At 41.6% G+C, this 20,020-nt stretch overlaps 1 protein-coding gene across 5 annotated transcripts in view; it reads left to right on the top strand.

Annotated features, from left to right (window-relative positions):
- The window catches only part of OBSL1 (obscurin like cytoskeletal adaptor 1), an 84,449-nt gene that overhangs the window by 43,510 nt on the left and 20,919 nt on the right, over positions 1-20,020 (top strand). For 3 of the 5 annotated variants that reach the window (XM_087920620.1, XM_087920618.1, XM_087920621.1), the window contains 8 exons: positions 475-753; positions 1,197-1,469; positions 3,591-3,866; positions 6,134-6,409; positions 11,180-11,455; positions 12,609-12,884; positions 15,481-15,756; positions 19,563-19,838. In XM_087920620.1, coding sequence (XP_087776746.1) covers positions 475-753; positions 1,197-1,469; positions 3,591-3,866; positions 6,134-6,409; positions 11,180-11,455; positions 12,609-12,884; positions 15,481-15,756; positions 19,563-19,838 — 2,208 coding nt within the window. The remainder of the gene's footprint in view (positions 1-474; positions 754-1,196; positions 1,470-3,590; positions 3,867-6,133; positions 6,410-11,179; positions 11,456-12,608; positions 12,885-15,480; positions 15,757-19,562; positions 19,839-20,020) is intronic. The other 2 variants (XM_087920619.1, XM_087920622.1) reach the window with 2 other exon arrangements.

Raw genomic sequence — 20,020 nt, 5'->3', positions numbered from 1 at the left:
ACGTACAAAGATCCACATACATACATACATACATACATACATACAAGCATCCAGTTGGCAACCAGAAATACCAATCAATCTGAATGGGGGCTACAATACCTTGGAGGAAGCATGATTCACAGTGAGTTCACTGTTAGGATTCTGTTCTGAAATCTGAGAATTAGAAGGATACTTCATTCATGAATATGTACAAAGAATGTTATACGAATGCATTAAAGTCAGTGGTGCAAAGTCAGATTCTCAGATCAGATGTGGCGTGGAAATTGTAGTTCAGCAGTAAGTGGAAACCACAGATTATTCCAATTTTTGCTTTATATTTATAATGTTGGAGTATCTTTTAACAATGGAGGGAAGGTCCATTGGTAGCTTTTTTGCTAAAGAACAAACGAACCTCACCTTGAGCAAATCTGTTTGATTCACTCAGCCATCAGAGACCACAGATTTTTTGCCCATTCACAGTGTAAATCTCTTCAGCTCCCAAGGTACATATCTCTCCAGTGCCAGAAGCTCAGCGCTTCCAGAGTATCCTGGCTGGAATGCCACTCCTTCTAGAGTGCCACGTCTCTACATCTGATGCCTCTGTCCAGTGGCTCAAGGATGGAGATCCTGTGCTGATGGATGAAAATAGTCTCATTGTCAAATCAGAAGGCTGCCTTAGGAGACTCTTGATTAATTCAGCCTGCCCCTTGGACTCAGGAACCTACACATGTTGCACAGCTGACGAGACAGTTGACTTCATTGTAACTGTGGAAGGTGAGTGGAGACAAAGAAATGAAATAATGTGCATGAATAAACTGATAGCCTTGATAGGTTACTCCCAAGTGAAGAGGATTACTGCTGCATCTTGGATCACCAACCTAGGTCCTGGACTAAGTTTTTCTCCTTAGTCTTGGTCTTGTGTCTGCCTGTTCTGTTGTTCCACTACCCTCTCATCATTATCTGGCAATTGATCCCTAAAGACTATTTCTGTTAATTAACAGACTGCATTATACCAAACTCTGTCAAGCAATCATCAGAATCTCTGTTTCTCATTTTTTTACTTGGCATATGAGATGCAGAGAGATTGATTTGCCCTCTCCTTGTTGTATCAGAATTAGTTAATTTCTTTGCATGGTAACACTTCCTCCAAAACTCCACTAACCTAGTTCATTTGAGAAATGTGATATTCTATGCTATCATGGATTTTCCTTTTGCAGAGGTGCCTGTTCGTGTTGTTCAGTCCAGTGCAGATGCTAGTCACATCTACCAGGCTTCAGAGCGTGTGGTGTTATCTTGTGAGCTGTCTTGCCCAGATGTTGCAGTTTGCTGGTATAAAGATGGGAAGGAGGTGGTGGAAAACAATGGTTTCTTGCTGGAAAATGAGGGATTCCATCATCGTCTGATCATCCCTGCTGCCCAGAAACATGATACAGGACAGTATATGTGTGATGCCGCTGGAAATTCCATATTATTCAATGTCACCATCACTGGTGAGGAATTTTCTGGGAATTTACCCTACTACATATATTTTGCATTCAAATAAATGGCACTAACTCTTTTTGACTTTGCAGATCTGGGCCGTTTCCTCTTTATACTTCCAGGAGGTGCTCATATCTTGAGAGGAAGCCAGATCTGAAAAAATTGATCCCAGAATTTTGGGGTGGTTCTTTTGTTTTCCAGCATAATGTTAATTGGAGTTCCTTCAAATAGGAAATGGGAAAGGACAGTCCTATGCTTAAGTGTGGATCTTGTTGGCAGAGTTTGGATTGAAATTGGAAGGAAGGAAATGCCAGAATCGTCATTATACACTATGACAGAGGTGGTATTCAACTGGTTCATACCTACTCGGGCGAACCGGTCGTGGTTATTTGGCATGGATCACCGAACTGGTGGCGATCCCTGGCTGGCCATGCCCCCAACCCGGTTGCTCAGTCGCTCACTTGCGATCACTCTTCTAGCTTTCCACTCCCCATGTCCTCTTTCTCCCCGGGGGAAAGGAAGAAAGGCATGGATACTGCAAGTATCGCTTTCCCTTTGTGAGTTAAAGCGCTGGAGTGAGAAAGAGTGCGGTCTGACCGGGGAGGGGGGTGGGGAGTCCACTCCAGGCTTGGAGAAATTTAAAGGAGCTGCTTCCAAAATGCTTGTCTGTTAAGTGCTCTGTGTGTGTGTGTGTGTCTGTGTGTGTGTGTGTGTGTGTATGAGAGAGAGACAGAGAGAGAGAGAGAAAGAGAAAGAGAAAGAGAGAGAGAGAGAGAGAAAGAAAAGAAAGAAAGAAAGAAAGAAAGAAAGAAAGAAAGAAAGAAAGAAAGAAAGAAAGAAAGAAAGAAAGAGGAAGGGAGAGAAAGAAAGTAAAATATAGGAAGAGAGAGAGAGATAAAACTCTGTGCTATTATTTTTAATCGTTCCATTATTTATCATGTGTTAATATTTTACACTGTCCCTACACCTAGAGTGATTTTTCTGCCTTTCTTTTGCCCAGGGCTACCACATATTTTTCAGGGTTTACATACATCCAGAGCATAAAATACACATGTGTTTAACAAGAGTTGAAAGGGACCTTGGAGGTCTTCTAATCTAACCCACAGCTCAGGCAAGAAAATTGAGGATGCCAAACTCTGAGTAGAAATCCTGGGAAAGGTGTCAGAATAATACTTAGAAGGGACCTTGGGGTAATGGTTCTCACTGTCAGGAAGTTTCTTCTTAGTTTTAGGTTGCTTCTCTCTCTTCAGTTTCCATCCATTGCTTCTTGTTTGCATTCTGCTTCTTTGGAAAATACATTGTCCCCCTTTCTTTGTGGCAGCCCCTTAAAAGCCTGTTGCCTATCACACTCTTGGGCAAAGCATGTGAGCCATTTCCTCCTTTCAGTGGTCCATGAAAGTACATCTATAGTATGCAGATAATAAAGTCAAAAAAGGTGAACAATGTGTTTACAGAACTATAGATAAGTTGAGGCTGGGTGTCAAGGAATGGCTGGTAGTGGAGGGGCCAGGTGAGGCACCCCTTGATGTGAGTGACATTGAGTTGGCCATGCCCACCCAGTCACATGACCACCAAGCACGCCCACCCAGCCACATGACCATAAGCCATACCCACCCAGTCCAGCTATGTCCACCAAATAAGCCACACCCACAGAACCAGTAGTAAAAAAATTTGAATTCCACCACTGTGCTATGGCATATATTTAAATCCCATGGGAACAATTTTTTTAAAAGAAAAGTACAGCGAGGGAAGACTATTATTAGCGGAGAAACAGTGGTTGGAATGTTCTTAAGCGTTTCTTCCATCTTTCCTTTTTTGGCTGACATTCTCCACCCCAGAAACATATTCCTTTGCACTGTACCTAAAGAGGGGAAGTACTGTATACATTGCTAGAGAGGTGGCAATATAAATTCAGTTTAACTAAAAATAATAAATCAGGAGGGGCACTTCCCTAGGTTTATCCCTAAATGTTGCCCCTCCTGATTTATTATTTTTAGTTAAACTGAATTTATATTGCCACCCATCTTGGAAAAGGAACTCTGATATGAATTGCTTAAATGCATGTACGTATGGTTTGCTCTTCAGCACCGTAGTGTGATCTCCTATACTCATGCAGTATGTTTGTCTACCAGAGCCTCTGGTGCAGATTTTGCAGCCAGCTGAACGTTCACTAGAGAAGCAGGTGCAGGAATTTGACCGCCTAGAGTTGAGTTGCACAGTGTCCTTTCCTGATGCCCTGGTGCGCTGGTTCAAGGATGGCCTGGAGGTGGATGAGACACACAACCTGTTGCTTCATGCAGAAGGTGCAGAACGTTGCCTGGTGATCTTGAGGACAAGCGTTGAAGATGCTGGGGAATACATCTGTGAGACCAAGGATGAATCTGTCTCTTTTGATGTCATGGTTTCAGGTGAGCTTTCCAGCCCTGGCTCTGCCGTTCTCAAATTAATAAATAATCCCAAGCATAACCTGACCCAGCATTATAAATCGTAAAACCATCAAATCTACAAAAATCTGCTTTAATTTAACTAATCTATAAATGTACCCTTTTTGTTCTCCCACTCCTGAATCTGGGTCAATACTTGTGTTTCTACTTTTATTCCAGTATGGAATGTCTTTTCACAGCTATAGCAATGCCCATAAACTACAAAATGTATTAACAACAGACCTGGACTTAGTGTTATGAAAATTATGGAGTTTCCCTTGTTCTTTTTAAAAACATTCTTTCTGGTTGTATGCAATCCAGTATAGAATAAATATTATGCCATTTGTTCCCAAACCTTGCCTCTTATCTGTTATGATGGGGAGGTGGGGGAGAATAAGGAAAATTGAATGCAAGGAAAGATTAATTGAGATCAGATACATATAGCAACTGTGAGAGCCAAGTATGGAAGTAACTAAGTTTTATAATTGGCCTTTATAGACATTTTAGGCCTTATTAAATTTTGTCAAGAATGCATCTCTCTCCAAGTAATAGTATGTTTTAGGGTAAATGCTGCAAGTATAATACTGATTACATCTGGGTCAAGTGATAGCAATTTATTTTCTAGAGTGCCCAAACATATATCCCAAGAAAGCCACACAGCGAAAGCAGCAGTAACTAGTTGCTGCCCAGATTCTATATAGTTTCTGGTGTTGAAATGAGGTACAATGAACAACTTCTTTCTTGAATTGATTAATTAAGACTTCTGAATTAGGACAGATCCCTACTTTTCACAGAAAATAATTCAGTAATATAACTAGACAGGTGTAAAGGAATGTGTCATTTTATCATTTTGAATAGTCTGTCTTCAGCTTCATTAGATGATTCTGGGATCGAATAGTGGTAGAGACTTATGTATATTCCCCACACCATGCATACATTTTACACATTTTTATTATGCTCTTCTTGCTTGTTTTTTTTGCCCAAAATAATAAAAATAATGAAGATATCAAAGATAGAATCTTTTCTGCCTAAACAGATAAGCAAAATTGCTGTGAAAATAAATCCCACTACTATAAAAAGCAAATGCAGAAAAGTTTACTATTAAATGTATGCATGCATTGTATATATTTATAGTATGATTTCTTCTGAAATTGGCCACCTGTACAGCCAGCTCCTCTTGGAGAATCCTTATTGACTAAAATTTCTTTAACTTTTAAAAGAATACCGAATCACCAGGGTTTGCTGTGTAATATATGAGATTTTGCTTATCAAGACTCTGCATTCAGTATTATTTTGGGCAAACATTCAGCAAAGCTTTCCAGCCCTATGCTTTAGTCAACGTTTCAACTCAAACAGCGATGGAATGCTTTGCTGAATGTTTGCCCCAAAATAACAGTAAATGCAGAATCTTGAAGATGCTTGGTGAAACAGCAACATTTTGCATGCTGCAGTATTTATCTTGACTATTATATAGAATGGGCAACCTATATAGAATTAGTATGTGGATCAGAGAAAATAGTTTGTGTATAAACTGTTAGTGTGAAGATGCAGCACAAACATCTAATATCATACCTGGGTTTTATGAATGGAGCTGCAGGGAAAGGATCACAAAATATTGCTTTAAAGTATAGCAGCTCTTTAAAATGGGATTTTACTGGCAAGTCAGGATGACTTAATCTTGGGAAATTGAGCCAAACTACACATATATTGGCTAGAGTGCAGAATAAAATAAAATACCTTGGAAGATGAGATATTTCAGCTTGAGGGCATTTTTATTTTTCACATAGGATACATAGAATATTTAATATATAAATGTACATAGAAAGCACACAAACAGAGCAGCTGCATTTAATTGTAGCAGAAAAAAGGAACCTTTAAAAATTCCCTTCCCCTCTGAAATTCTCATCTTGCTAAATTCCTCTCCATAGAGAAAAATACCAAGAAAGGAATCCTTGAAGCACTGAAGTCAAAACCACTTAAGGTGGAAGGGAGGATCAATTTTTGAAGTGCTTTTCTGAAAGACAGAAAGGGCACTTGTTACCTTCCAAGCTGAGAACAAAATGAAAAAGGGAATTGTTAGAATTTACCTATAGAAAAGATGTATCTCCAAGGCTTCTCTTCTCAGAATACAAGGTTTTCTTGTTGCAAAGGTATTCTCTCAACCCATAAACGTTTGCGGTTTTGCCCAGCAACAGCACTTGTGTTGCAGTTGTGGCCTCTTCAAACCTGGGCTACCTGCCCTCTCCTTCCAGAGCCCCCTGTGAAGATCGTGCAGCCGCGCAGGACTCCCTCTGTCCTGAAGGCCTCAACGGGGGATACAGTGACTATGGCCTGTGTGCTCTCCCATGGGAATGCGCCTGTCCACTGGGTTAAGGATGGTGTCAGAGTAGAGGCCAACAGCGGCCTCATCCTGGAGGAAGAGGGTGCCCGGCGGTGTTTGGTCATCCCTGCAGCTGGCCCAGAGCATTCTGGGAAATACATCTGCCACACTCTTGATGATACCAGGACCTTCACCCTCCAGGTGTCTGGTGAGTGCAGCATTCAGGAAAGCTGATAGTGCTAGGAAAAGGAGGTGAGAACATACTACCGGGGTGGATGGGTGGTTGTTGGGAGAATTTGTCTAACATTGGTTGAATCGTTTAGATATACTATTCTGTGTTGGTTCTTAGCTTCTTTTCTCAATGAGTAGATACTCCAAAGCATCACTATACAGATCTTGAGCAAAATTGCTCCAGAGCTCCTGAAAAGCAGAGGTCTACCCTATCTCCAGAGTTGGCATATTGGACATAAGTATAATTTATCTCCTGATTCAAAAGAAGTATTCTTTGATATGCAGGAGAGGCAGAAAGCATTCCCTCTTGCCCGCAATTGTCCAAACAAGCTGATATTTCTAGGTCTGCAATTGTTTGGTGACAGACTATATATGAGGATTGGTATGAACACTATTCATGAAGCCATATTGCTGCGGGCATTTCAGTTGCCCTCAATATTGGCTTCTGTTAGCCAGGAGAGGACTATTGGCTATTCTGTTTGCATTCTCTTTGAGTTTTCTGTGTGCGTTATTTCAGGGTTCCTGGTACATTTATATGCATCATGAATTAACAAGCAACCTTTGCCTTTTTTGTGCACACCATGGCACCAGGCTAATATGGCATGTGTAAGACTCTAGCAAACTGAGAGCGTATATGGCAGCAAAGTCTGTCAGAGGGTGACAGCCCAGCAAAATTGCATTAAGGGCTTTTCCCTTAGCTAGGCTGAATGGAATATTGACTAGGAGCTGGGAAATGTTAAAAGCAGCCTCTTTAATGGCCATAAACATAGGGTGAACTTGCTGGAAAATAAATTTTATCTGTCTCTAAAGTGAGGAAGAAAGAGAATACAAATAGATTTTCCAAAACTAGTGAGGGTGGACATTTTAGAGATTTGCATTGCATCAATGCTGGTTTGTGGAGAATGCAGTGATACTAATGGGGGAGGTTGAGGCCCAAGGAGCAAGGAAAAAGCAGCATCTGGAAATGTTTTGTGTTTTCAGAAATACAGAGTTTACAAAAATATGGTTGGATCAGATAAAAACTTTCCAAGGTTCTTAGCCAAGAGTGTGGCAGATGGAAGGAATCTGAACTTTCCCATGGCCAGACGTCATTAGATTGAAAATAGGAGAAAATTTAACCCATTTTCTAATCTTCAGCTCAGATCTGTGGGTATTCCTGAAAAGTGCATCTTGTTCAAATGCAAATTCTGGTGTTAGAAATCTTGTAGGCTTTTTATGATACATATGGGTCCCTGAGTTTAATGCTTAGTTCAGCTCTGTCTGGCAGATGCAAGTGATGAGAAGTGGCTTCATCTGGTTAAGTACAGAGCTTTGTTGTACATTCCTTTGAAATTAAATTTTTAGTTTGATAAACTATCTAGAAATTCTGAAAGTAGTTCTAGTGGAGTTACATGTGATCTAGTCTCCCTTCTGATTAAAATTTATCTTTACGATGTAGCATTGTATATTTATTTAATGCCATTATTGGTACTTGGACAGCTGGCATGAGATTGCTATTTTCCTACACAATGTCACACAATTGATGTTTTCCTGCCTCTTGGCCATCTGATCATTGGCTGCTTCTGAGGAATCTTTGGCTAAAGAATCTTTCTTTCTAAAGCAACAGCTGGGATACCCAAGGAGCGTTGGCTGAGTGACATGAATTCATTTTCAGGCAATTTCTTTTACTTGAGCGTGCCTATGCTTTCTTGAGAGACAAAATTGGATTTTCTCCCCTGTGTACTGTTTTACTTAGAAAAGGCATTATTAGAAGAATGGTTACTCGCATTTTTTTAAGACAATGGAGATCTTTGAAAAATGCTCCCATATTATTAAACTGGGGTACGTGCAGCATTGATTCAGAGTTTCCACAGAATGTAGCTTTTGGTGTCAAAAATCTTTTGTAGGTCAAGGCCTGCCCTACAATTAGGCTAAGTAAGAAGATTGTCTTCAGCTGTGCATTTTAATTGTCATGAAAGCACAGCTGGTCTACTTACTGTTGTATTAGTTTGGCTCTTTAGACATGGTGGTGCCAGAGTTACTTGAGCAGCTTTGTTTTTTACACACCTTGATTTGAGAAGCTGGCATGAGCATTATTCTTTAGATAGCAAACGATCTGGGATCAATCTGTTACATTTCCGTACGTCACTTTGAAGAGCAGCAGTTTCTAGCATATAAGAAGTATAATGGAAAGTACTTTAGGAAAGGGATCCTTGTTGCAAGGGAGTGACCACTGTTGCTTTGGCTGAGTTGGAATTTTATCTGGCAAAGCAGTTGTATGTAAGAATGTCCTAGCTGTCCTAGGTTGTTAAGAGAGGAGGAAAAAAGTCCTGCAATATATTTTTCAAGTATACTTTGAGCAAAAACATGGAGAGGTGACTCAATTTCCTCTTGGAAGAAAGAGGTTAGCTTCTTCGGGAGCTGAATGAGTTTAATCCCAATGGGTGCTCTATGAAAGCATCAGTCAGTTGCTGTAGGGGTGGGGGGGTGGGGGTTGTCCACTAGATGGAGCTGGCTTTGTGACAGCCTTGGCAGCAGATAATCTGCATTTACTGTATTCAGTGGGTAAATGATGATGAAGGCAGGGAGATAGGATATTGTTTAGTTCTGATTTTGTTTTTCGTTGTTTGAGAGGAGGCCGGAAGTAAAGTGCAGTACAAAGTACAAAAGGCTTTCTTCAGTCAATACACCATATGTACAAAGTTTGTACCACTTGGGTGATATTGGTGTTGCTTTGGGGAAAGGCTTGCTTTCATAAAACATTTGCTATGGACATTGGTCCATAGAACTTTTCTCTACTAGAAGGGGTATTTGTAGAAAAGGCAGGGAAATCTGCAGACTTGGGGATGAAGTATCCTTTGGCATTTTGTTCTCATGGAATCAGTGAATGTTCTGGGGTGCTTACTGTTGCAGACCTGTTGAAAGTCTACGAGGACCTTTGAATGGGGAATTCCTAGAGAGCATTTAGTAAAATGTGCAATTTAAAGAGCTCTTTACTTGGACTTACAGGTAGTCCTTGACTTACAACTATTTGTTTTGCATCTATTTAAAGTTACTACAGTACTGGGAAAAAAGTGCCTTACAACTGTTTCTCGCGTTTACAGTGTCACAGTATCACTACAGCAGGGGTGGGCGAATTAATTTTCCCAAGAGATCACACGAGAAACTAGGACTGTTGTGGAGGGCCAAACCAATAGGGCTGTGAAGATGCCTAGACACGCATACGTAAATTGGAAAAAAAAATTGGAAAAAAAATAGCAGTTGCCTTCAAAATATAACAAATGCAATTGTATTGCATGCATGTCATACACTTATTTCCATTTGATTCCTAATTTCTGATTGACCTCATGTGAGCCGGACAGGGACAGCCAAAGGGCTGTAAAATGCCCAGGTCTGCTCTACGGTCACATGATCAAAATATGGATGCTTGGCAACCAATTTTAGGACAGTTGCAGTGTTCTGGGAGCATGCAATCATCATTTGCAACTTTCCCTGCTGGCTTCAAGCAAAGTCAAAGGGGAAGCTAGATTCAGTTTTTGACCGTGTGATTCACTTAACAACTGCATTGATTCGCTTAACAACTCTAGCAGAAAGGTCATAAAATCAGGTGTGATTAATTAACTTGCTTAGCAGCAGAGATTCTGGCCCACTTGTAGCCATAAGTCAAGGGCTACCTGTAGAGTGGAAAAGTCATATGGCTAGGATGATCATTTGTCTTACAGACGTCTTTCTCCAATAGTGGGATTCAGCCTATTTGCACCAGTTCAGGAGAACCGGTTGTTAATTTTCTAAGCAGTTTGGTGAACTGGTTGTTGGAAGAACTCATTAGAGCAACGAACCTGTTGTTAAATTATTTGAATCCCACCACTGCCTTTCTCCTGCTGTCTTTTCTGTATGAACAAGGATGCGATGTTGGAAAAATAGAGGGAAGAGGGGTCCTAAATCTTTGAAGCTTTACAAATGAAAATGCCCATTGTTTCATTTGTGCCTGGGGGATCAATGTCCAATTGACTTCAGCATGGCTTTCTGCAGGCCTGTTGATTCCAGAGGCCAACCTTATGACCAGTGATAGGATTCAAAAATTTTTACAACCAGTTCTGTGGGCATGGCTTGGTGGGCGTGGTATGGCTTGGTGGTGTGGCTTGGTGGGCATGGCAGGAGAAGGATATTGTAAAGTCTTCATCCTCACTCCTGGGTGAAAGTTACCACTGGTTCTCCGAACTACTCAAAATTTCCACTACTGGTTCTACAGAACAGGTCAGAACCTGCTGAATACCTCTTCTGCTTATGACATACTTTTGTTAGAGAACATTGTGCAATCCTTGTTGTTATATTTCTTCCCAAACTCAAGAAGCTGTTAGGGCTTCCCTGGAAAATGAAGGCCGGTTCTTAAAACTGGCTGACAATGGTGAAAAATGATGTCTAACAACCAAAGGGTAATAATACGAGAAATCTGATCTAGGTTCTCCAAGTAACATGTTCTCCTGGGTCAAGGTCAAGTCCACCTTCAGCTATGTGTGGTTTTGTTTTTAGAGTTGATGATGTCTTAAATTAGATATCCCTTGGAGATTAGATCCCCAGGATAAGCTCATCACACCATTCCAATTTGTGCATCACTTAGGAAACTTTTTTTTAATGTAAAACAAGAGAGAGGACTAAAATAGGAGAATTACTATTACGTTAATCACAGCAGCATTCCCCTTATTAAAACAGCAATTAAAATTAGAACAAGCCACAGAAATTTAACTAGCATTGTTTGTACTGACAGATCCTCCGGTTCAAATAGTGGGGCGAGATGAGCTGCAAACCCACCACCGTTGCTTGGTTTCTGAAGACCTGGTGCTGTCAGTAACACTGTCTTGCCCCAAAGGAGAGGTGAAATGGTACAAGGATGGGGAGAAACTGCAGGACACAGAACGTGGGTGGTTGGAGCAAGATGGAACGCGACATTCGTTGGTGGTTTCAGCCGTGGAAATGTCTGATGCTGGGGAATATCTGTGTGACAGTGGTGACGACAGCCTCATCTTCTATGTCACAGTAGAAGGTAATGTCTGAGGGTGGTTGGTGAGTGGAAGGGAAGGCCACTTATGAACAAGTTCCTTTTATGAAAACATTACATTGTTTATAAAGCAAGAATGTCAAGTGTAACACGGAAAGAGCATTGTGTTCCAGCTTCCAGATTAATTCAACACTACTTCAGTAATCCATATTCAGTACGGGAAATAAAGAATTCAATACAAACTTGTTCTTCCAACATACGTTTGAAGAAGGTCAGCTTATTCACTGTCACTAGCTTTGTCTCTTCTTTCTGGCAACAATAGTTGTGGCTGCTCTTTTGTGAATGGAGTCTTAGAGGGTCCCTCATTATTCGTAAACGGGAAAGTACATGTTTTGGCTAGTTAAAGTCAATATGATTTAATATCTTTTCAGAACCATGACTGTACATTTGATTTATTTCTTTATAAATTGTTTGTACTACTTCAATTGAAGAAGACTTTTAAGAGGTAATTAGTCTTCACAGAGTTGCATTTCCAGCACCTTCTGAAATCCCACTAATAAAACACAGCGTTATCATTCAATGCAGAGCTTAAAATGGGCTTTGTTTCTGCTGATATTTATAGTAATTACTAGGCCATAGGGGTTGTTTATAAAAGAAAGTCAAAATTTAGCATCAAGAAATACTGAGTATTACTGAGATAGATCAAGAACAGTAGCTACACGACACCTTCCTTTTTTTAATATAAAGTCTTCCACTTTTATTTGTTGTGGGATAAATTTGCACAGTTTATATAGGACATGGCTGTGGATGTTGACTTGCAATATTGCCTCCAGCATGAGAGATGTTTGTGTCCTCTGCACAACAGTTCCCCTTTGCTCTGAAGTGACACCTAGGGAAACGTCTTCCTGCCATGCAGCTTTTTTTGAGGTGTGGAAGGGGAGGCTGTCCATTTAAAAGGCTCTAATGCTAAATCTTGAATTTAGCATTCCTGGGTGGGGAAGTAAGGCAAGCAAGCAACATATTTTTAGAGCCTGAAATAAATGACTTTCAAGATCAGATCCATTTGTCTGGTCAGCTACAGGACACCGATATTTTGTGAAGACTGACAGGAGGCAGCTTGTGCCATTCAGCTGGCTGCCAAACCCTGTCTGGGCCCTGTTTGATGACCGTGTTTTCTTTTTTCTTTTTGGTTTTGAAGAGCCTCCCATCTCCATCGTGGGATATGCAGGGATGCCAGAGCATCGCTCCTTGGCAACTGGAGAAGATTTAATCTTGGCTTGTGAGACGTCTTCACCTACAGTTGCCGTGCGATGGCTCTGGAATGGCAAGGAGCTAGCGGCGGCCAAGCGTGTTTGCATAGAGGCCACTGGAAGGCACCAGCAACTCACCATCCTTAGTGTCACCCCAGGCGATTCAGGCTCTTATGTGTGTGATGCAGGCACAGACCAGAGGGTGACTACTGTAGAAGTAGCAGGTGAGAGTGGTTCAAGGGGGAAAAAATGAAACAACAGGGAAAGGGTTGAAAGCACAGGAAGGCACAAAAATGTAGTGTATGGGGGAATTGGTGTAGAGTAATGGCTGAATCTGAGACGGTGAGCAAGAAGTCATTGGTTCAATATTGAATATTAGTATTGAATATTGAATAGTATCCAATATTCTCCTCATTTCAGAATTTATAACATAGAGAACAGGGGTGGGATCTGACCCATGTAACTACTGGTTCAGTGATTTTACATTTTGCACGCGTGTCTATCGTTGTCATCTAGCTGCCTGGACAGCTGAGCAGCGCTGCGCACGGGTGCGCAGCAGTTGAAAAAGCCCCTTTTTCCTGCTTTTTCAATCGCAACTGTGTCGTGCAAAGCAGCTGTGGTTGAAAATGCAGGAAATAAAGATCAGGTAAGAGCCCAGGCAGACGGGCCGGCCAAAACAGCAGCAGACATAGAACCGGTTCTATATATGCTCTCTGTTTGCTGCTTTTCATAGCAACTGATTCTACAGAAATGGACAGAACCGGTAGAATCCCACCCCTGAGAGATAAGCCATGTTACACTGCTGCTCCGTGAGCTGCACTGGCTGCCACTTTGCTTCCAGGTGCAATTCGAAGTGTTGGTTATTATCTATAAAGCCCTGCCTGGTATGGGTCCAGGTTACTTGAGGAACAGTCTTAGCCCAATGGGACAGGACCACCCTATCCGTGCTGGCAGCGGAGGCATGGGTCAGATCCCATTGGCCAAGGAATTCTGGCTGGTGGGGTCTAGGAGAAAAACCTTCTCTGCCATCATTCCGCCTTTTAGAACAGCAACTCCAACCTTTCCCGCATGACAGACTGGCGGAGGTGATGTTGGGTGGGGGTTAGAGGGGTAATAATGAAACAGATGATTGACAAAATATGGGTAATCCTCAACTTACAACCATTCGTTTAATGACCATTTGCAGTTATAATGATGCTGCAAAAGTGACTTACAACTGGTCCTCACTGTCACAGCATCTTCACGGTCCCAGGATCAAAATTTGGGTGCTTGGCAACCAGCATCTATTTGTGATGAGTGTATTGTCCCACCATTTGCAACCTTCCCAGGGTGTTTCTAACAAACAAAGTTAATAGGAGAAGCTGAATTCACTTAACAACCATGGCAAAAATAAATAAATAAATCATAATACGAGACACAATTCACTTAAGGGCTTCATCACTTACAGATGGAATATTTGTTCCCTCATTGTGGTTGTAAGTCAAGGATTACCTGTATGTATCCATATGTCCTCTAAACTATGGTTCGAAGATAACTTGGTAATTTTTCTTTATGTCCTCATGATACTGTCTTGGCCTCTTCTCTGTCCCATAACTAAGATGCCTAAACACCATTTTTAGTTGATCTGATGTCAGGACTGTCTTTTCCATCATCTTCTGTCAAGAGACTTGATATATGTTGACTCCATAAATCACTTAGAGAAGGCTGTAAAGCATTATGAAGCAGAAGTCTAAATGCTATTGCTGTCAGCATGATTTCTGTTGCTCCAGCAGCATGGCCTTGGTGAGGCTGCTGTAAAAAGGGGTTTGGGACCAGCCCTCCACAGTAATATACTTAAGTTAGATTAACATTTGATTAATTACATCATCACACACATATAATTATTTGCTCCCCCCCCCCCCTTATCTGACCCCCATCACAGACAGCCATGTTCTGGGGAAAGGATGGTTCTGCCTCAGAAGCTACTGAATCCCTTTGCTCAGAATGTTCTCGAATTCCTTTGGAGGAGGATTTCCTATCTTCACACCCAGAAAAATTTAGCAAGTGGAATAGGGCACACAAAAAATGAAGGGAACAAGCTGGTCTTTTGCCTATACTCCACTGACCGTAACTCTGCCAGATTTTTAGGTTACTAAGACTTACGAGCTTTTGGCCTGTAATTTCTCTTCTGACTAAAAGCAAGATATACAGTACAGACTTCGAAAGAAATTGCGGGGGAAGCACCAGGACAGATGCTTTGAGGAAAAGCAGAAAATAACTCATTGGTCCTTGCCAAAAGATGAGGTGGCAGCAAAAGCAAGCATCTAGGCTTACATTCTTAATTAAAAGCTGTTTGTTTCCGGAGATTATGCAGAGGAAAAAGAGTAGCAGTGGTTGCCTGCCACTGGCAATGGAGATTTACTCACTTTCCCCAGAGTAATATGAATAAGCATTAAGAAGAGACTGGAAATCCTTATATTCCATATTTCTCCTCCTCCTCCTCTTCCTCCTCCTCCTCCTCTTACATGGTATAAAAAATAAATAATATTACTTATTTTTAGCATACGGCAATAATTAACAGAAGGAACTGCCACTGATGCTGATGCTGTCTGGATATGTTGAATAAATATTAAGATGATTTCAGTTCTTTTCCAGAATGGTAATAAAATAAGTGTCCAAAAAGAAAAGATGAAGCTGTAATTCAATATAATTTTCTTTTTACTGTTTCGGAAAGGTTTATAAAATATTGTACTTCAATGATAGCCCATTTTTTAAAAAAATTCTTTTAGGACAGGGAACATATCCAGCTTTGCTTAACAGGGAATTCTTTTTTTCTCTTAGCACCCCCTGTGTGCATTGTGAATAAGGATGATGCCCGAGAACCTATTGAAGTCCAGGAAGGAGAGAATGTGACATTGGTTGCCCAACTTTCTCAAGAGAAGACGTGTGTCCAGTGGCTCAAGAATAGGCAGCCACTGTGTCCTGGGCCACGAATGATTATGAGCAGTGAGGGGCTGGTCCACAGCCTAACCATCCAACAATCTGAGCCATGTGATTGTGGCACGTTCAGCTGCAATACTGGAGATGATGAAGTGCATTACACAATAAATGTACAAGGTAAGAATACCTGTCGTAGTTTCAAGCCAGATGCTCAAGTGTCAGGGCTTCTTCTATCCTTCTTCCATCCTTGGAAGATTAAGGTATGACAGCCTTGTTCTAGGTCATGTGTTGTGGTCTGCCAGCAGCCTGTGGAGCCGGCAGCAGAGTCGGACAGTGGGGAGGAACATGGGCCAGTCCAGGAGTCTGGGGAGGACTCAGACAAGGGTCCTGCGTCTGATACAGAGATGGGGCCAAGGCCATCTGGGAGTGGTGTGCTGACTCCGAAGCCTCCAGAATCTGACAGCAGCGAGGCAGAGGAATAAGGGGAGCCTGTTCCCAGTGTGCATATGTGCAGAGCTGCCAGAAGGCGAGAACAGTTAAGACAAAAGGGGAGACTCGGGAGTAAGACTTGAAGGTGATTGGCCTCCCATAAGACATAAAGGAGGAGCAAAAGAACAGGAACTTTTGCAGGAAGCAACTTTGTTCATAGTGGTCAGTTTGAAACCTGAAGCTCTGTGTTGAATTTGTGCTTTGTTTGGCCTTGTATATCTAATTGGCAATTTAGTCGTTGGCAGCATTTCAAGGGAGATAAAGGTGGGTGCTTATCAGCCTTATCCTGAAAGACTGTGGCAGACTTCTGTTGGACTATTCATACACTGTTTGGGACTCATTACAGGCTGTGAATGACTAAAATTCACAGCTGTTGAAATAAAAAAAAAAGGCTTTTGGAATTAACATGTGTTTATTAGTGTCTCAATAAGCCTTGGTCAGAACAGTCATGTGTGGTACGAGGGGTTGTGGAGTTCATAGGATGGAGTGAGGCCTTAGAAAAGGGGAAGAATATATGAGGTAATATGATGAGAGGAGCATGAGTCTTGAGTGTGCAATGAAATATAGGATGGTCCTTATGGGGTGGACATGGAGGAAAATACTGGGCTGAAATAGATTTGACTGTTCTTTAAATATTGTCATTTCTGAAATTCACATGTATGAGGTTCTCTGCCTGCCTGGAACCTAAAAGTTTTTTCTTGAAGTTTCCTTCTTCTCTGCCTATTAGATATGCCAATAGACTGAGCTACTGCTACTATCCTCAAGTTTGTAGTAGCAATTGGTTTGGCATCTCTGGTCTATTTGCCTTTCCCTTTAAATGTGTTTCAATTATTATTAAACTTATTTATTTTTTACTTTGCCTGGTGTTCATCTGCTTATGGCTTATCTTGTTTCACTGAAGCCTGTTAGTATGATTTATGCAGATGAGAAATTCTGGGGTATCCTTAGCCTACATAGCCCTTCTATAATTGCCAACATTGTCAAGCTCACCTTCTCCCATTGATATGAACTCTGCCTATTATGCCAGGAGAGGAACATGTAGATGCCTGTTAGTGTTTCCAGATGTGAGAAGTGAACATTATTCCTGTAAAGAAGGAAGAGCTTTATATGATATAATTCTACAAGCTACTCTTCTCATTGAAGAGCAACCCTTCAAGAACAGGTATTGAAGGCTGCTGATTCAGTACTAATTGGTGCATTTACCTTGAAGACACTGTGTCCATCCCTTGGGGTAATTATATCTTAGGCAACAACCAACATGCCTAAGGCACCCTCAGAAAAATCATTCACAATGCACTTGGAGCATGAAATTCTTGTCTCTGATGCTGGGGAAGTCTCTGAACTTCTGTAGTTGTTTAACAGACCTGTTCCATACAAGATATGCATGATTATCGTTCCTCCATCTTTCTTGATTTTGGCTTAGATTAGAGGTTCTTCTTTCTCCATCCTAACAGCCATGGCTTCTCATTCCCCCAATACTTACGGCCATCATGGTGACCAATTTTCACTTGCAGGGTATTGCCTGTCCAGGCATGGACAATTGACTCATTATTGGTGCATCCTTAGAGCTGCAGTTCCTGTGGTAGCACAGTGGTTAGAATGCATTCCTGCAGGCTCCTTCTGCTGACTGTCGGCTGCCTGCAATTTGGCAGTTCGAATCTCACCAGGCTCAAGGTTGACTCAGCCTTCCATCCTTCTGAGGCCAGTAAAATGAAGACCCAGTTTGTTGGGAGCAATAGGCTGACTCTGTAAACCACTTAGAGAGGGCTATGTAAAGCACTGTGTATATAAGTCCAAGTGTATTGGTATCCTATTTGAAATGGGAAATATATTCTTGATTAGCTACAGACTTCAGAGTAATATCAAGGAAGTCCATTTAATCTCCTCCTAGGTGATTCCTCATTAAATACGAGGAAGGTCAGAACTTTTCTCATTGACAAGCACACATTTTTGCTAGTGTCTCACAGATACTGTCACACATGCCAGATGCCTACTTGGGCAATCCTTCAATTGCTTGGACATATAGCAACAGCTGCTACTTTTGTCACCTTGTTCACTGACTTGCATCCATTACAAATCTGATACTGCACTCTTTCCTGGAAGGGCAGACATGCAGTGAATATAGCTGTATGTCTTATCAAATTATTCTGTATAAAAAACTTGCGATCCTCACCATATACTGGCTTTCCATATAGTGGATTAACTTTAATATACCATAATTACAGATATACCTTATGGGTAGCTAATTTTTTTTTTTCTGGTTTAGATCCATTTGTTATATAAATGTTCCATGAAATACTTGGCTTTACACATACCGTATATCTCTGCTGATATCAACATGTCATTGTTTCTGTTTGTGCTAATGCAGAAGCCATTTGAACTGATGGCTATTTTTGCAATTTCTGGTGAAGACCAGCATTCTTAGTAGTCATAACTTCAGGCAGATAAAGTAACTGTGCATGATCCTACGTACAATAGGCGCTGAAGCAGAGAACAAAGTTAGATTTGCATTTTGATATTTCTTTCCTGCTGAAGTCCTCCTGCTTAATCAATATATCTTGCTAGTTCTACTGTCACACCAGCTCTTTGATGCTGAGGGAATGGACTATGCTGCTTTGGATATCTACAGAATGGTTGCTTTATATTTGTATCAACTGATTGCTTCCTGGGGAAATCAACACCCTTTTGTGTGCTTTCAGGGGCTCAGAAAAGTTTAAGTTAACTCGCTCAGAAACTTCCCAAACGAATCATGGCTGTCATAAGGCTTAGTTATGGTTTAGTGAAGTGTCAGTGCCTTCTTGCTGAGGTCATCCTAAGAGAACAACAGCAGGCACTGAAGCTTTTCTTAATCACATTCCCTTGCCCACACTTGAGAACAACTGTCTGCCTTTATCCAACCCAACCTGCTTGATCTTCCACCCTGGAGATATGGAAGGACTTTTCGGTAAACCGCTACTTCCTCCAGATAATAAAGCTGCTATTATGTCTGGCCCATGAGTTAGTCACGGAGACCATGATAAAGAGCTAATTCTTCACTTTGGACCGTGATTCCTTTAGTGGTCATATGTGAATGTACGTTACCCATCTCCATTTAGTGCTGATGGCATGTATGACACCTTGTCTGTTTTGAGGATTGCTTTGTTGATCTCAGAAACATGAGATTAGCAGGAGTCACTTCTATGAGTGATATGCTGAGTGGGGTGAATCCCCTCCACCAGAATCTTGAACTTCTGAAATATTCCCATGAACTGCGAATAAGTAATCTCCAACTACAAGGTAGAGTTTTGATAATGCTCAAATGACATATGTTAATAGAGAGGAGAGAGAGGGGTGGGGGAGGAGAGGGAGAGGGAGGGAGAAAGAGAGAGAGAGAGAGAGAGAGAGAGAGAGAGAGAGAGAGAGAAAGAACAAGTAGCAGTTTCAGTGTTCACAATGGTGTGTATGAATCAGAGGCCTAGCTGAGTGTTCTCTGTGCTCCCTTTCTCTTATTCCAGAGGCCCCAGTGCTGTTTGTGTCCAAACCACAGCATCCAGAGAAGGTGCTGGTCCTGGAGGGGAGCAGTGCAGTGCTCTCAGCCATTGTCTCCAAGGAGTCATCCGTGGTCAGCTGGGAAGGACCCCAAGGGATCCTTGTGGCAGGGGAGCACTGCCAGTTTCGCAGAGAAGGACGGGTCCACAGCCTCTTGCTGAGTAATGTAGGCAAAGCTGATGCTGGAGAGTACATCTGCCATTCTTCTCATGACCAGCTGCATTTTGAGCTTAGTGTGAAAGGTAAGAGACCTGTGCAGAGGCTGTTCACTGTCCTGGCAATTCAAGACGCAATCAGATATGGGCCCACAGGAATGGTCTTGGGTAGGGGGCCCTATTTGGTCTCTGGTAGTGTGCCAAAGGCTATGCTCCACAAAACAAGAGATGGGATCCACACTCAATTTAATTTTTCTTCTTGCTATCAG

The sequence above is a fragment of the Pseudonaja textilis genome, chromosome 1 (genome assembly GCF_049901715.1).
Source record: "Pseudonaja textilis isolate UNSWEBS1 chromosome 1, rPseTex1.2, whole genome shotgun sequence".
Taxonomy (NCBI): domain Eukaryota; kingdom Metazoa; phylum Chordata; class Lepidosauria; order Squamata; family Elapidae; genus Pseudonaja; species Pseudonaja textilis.
The sequence above is the reverse complement of the archived record's forward strand: the minus strand, read 5'-3'. Positions and strand labels throughout refer to the sequence as shown.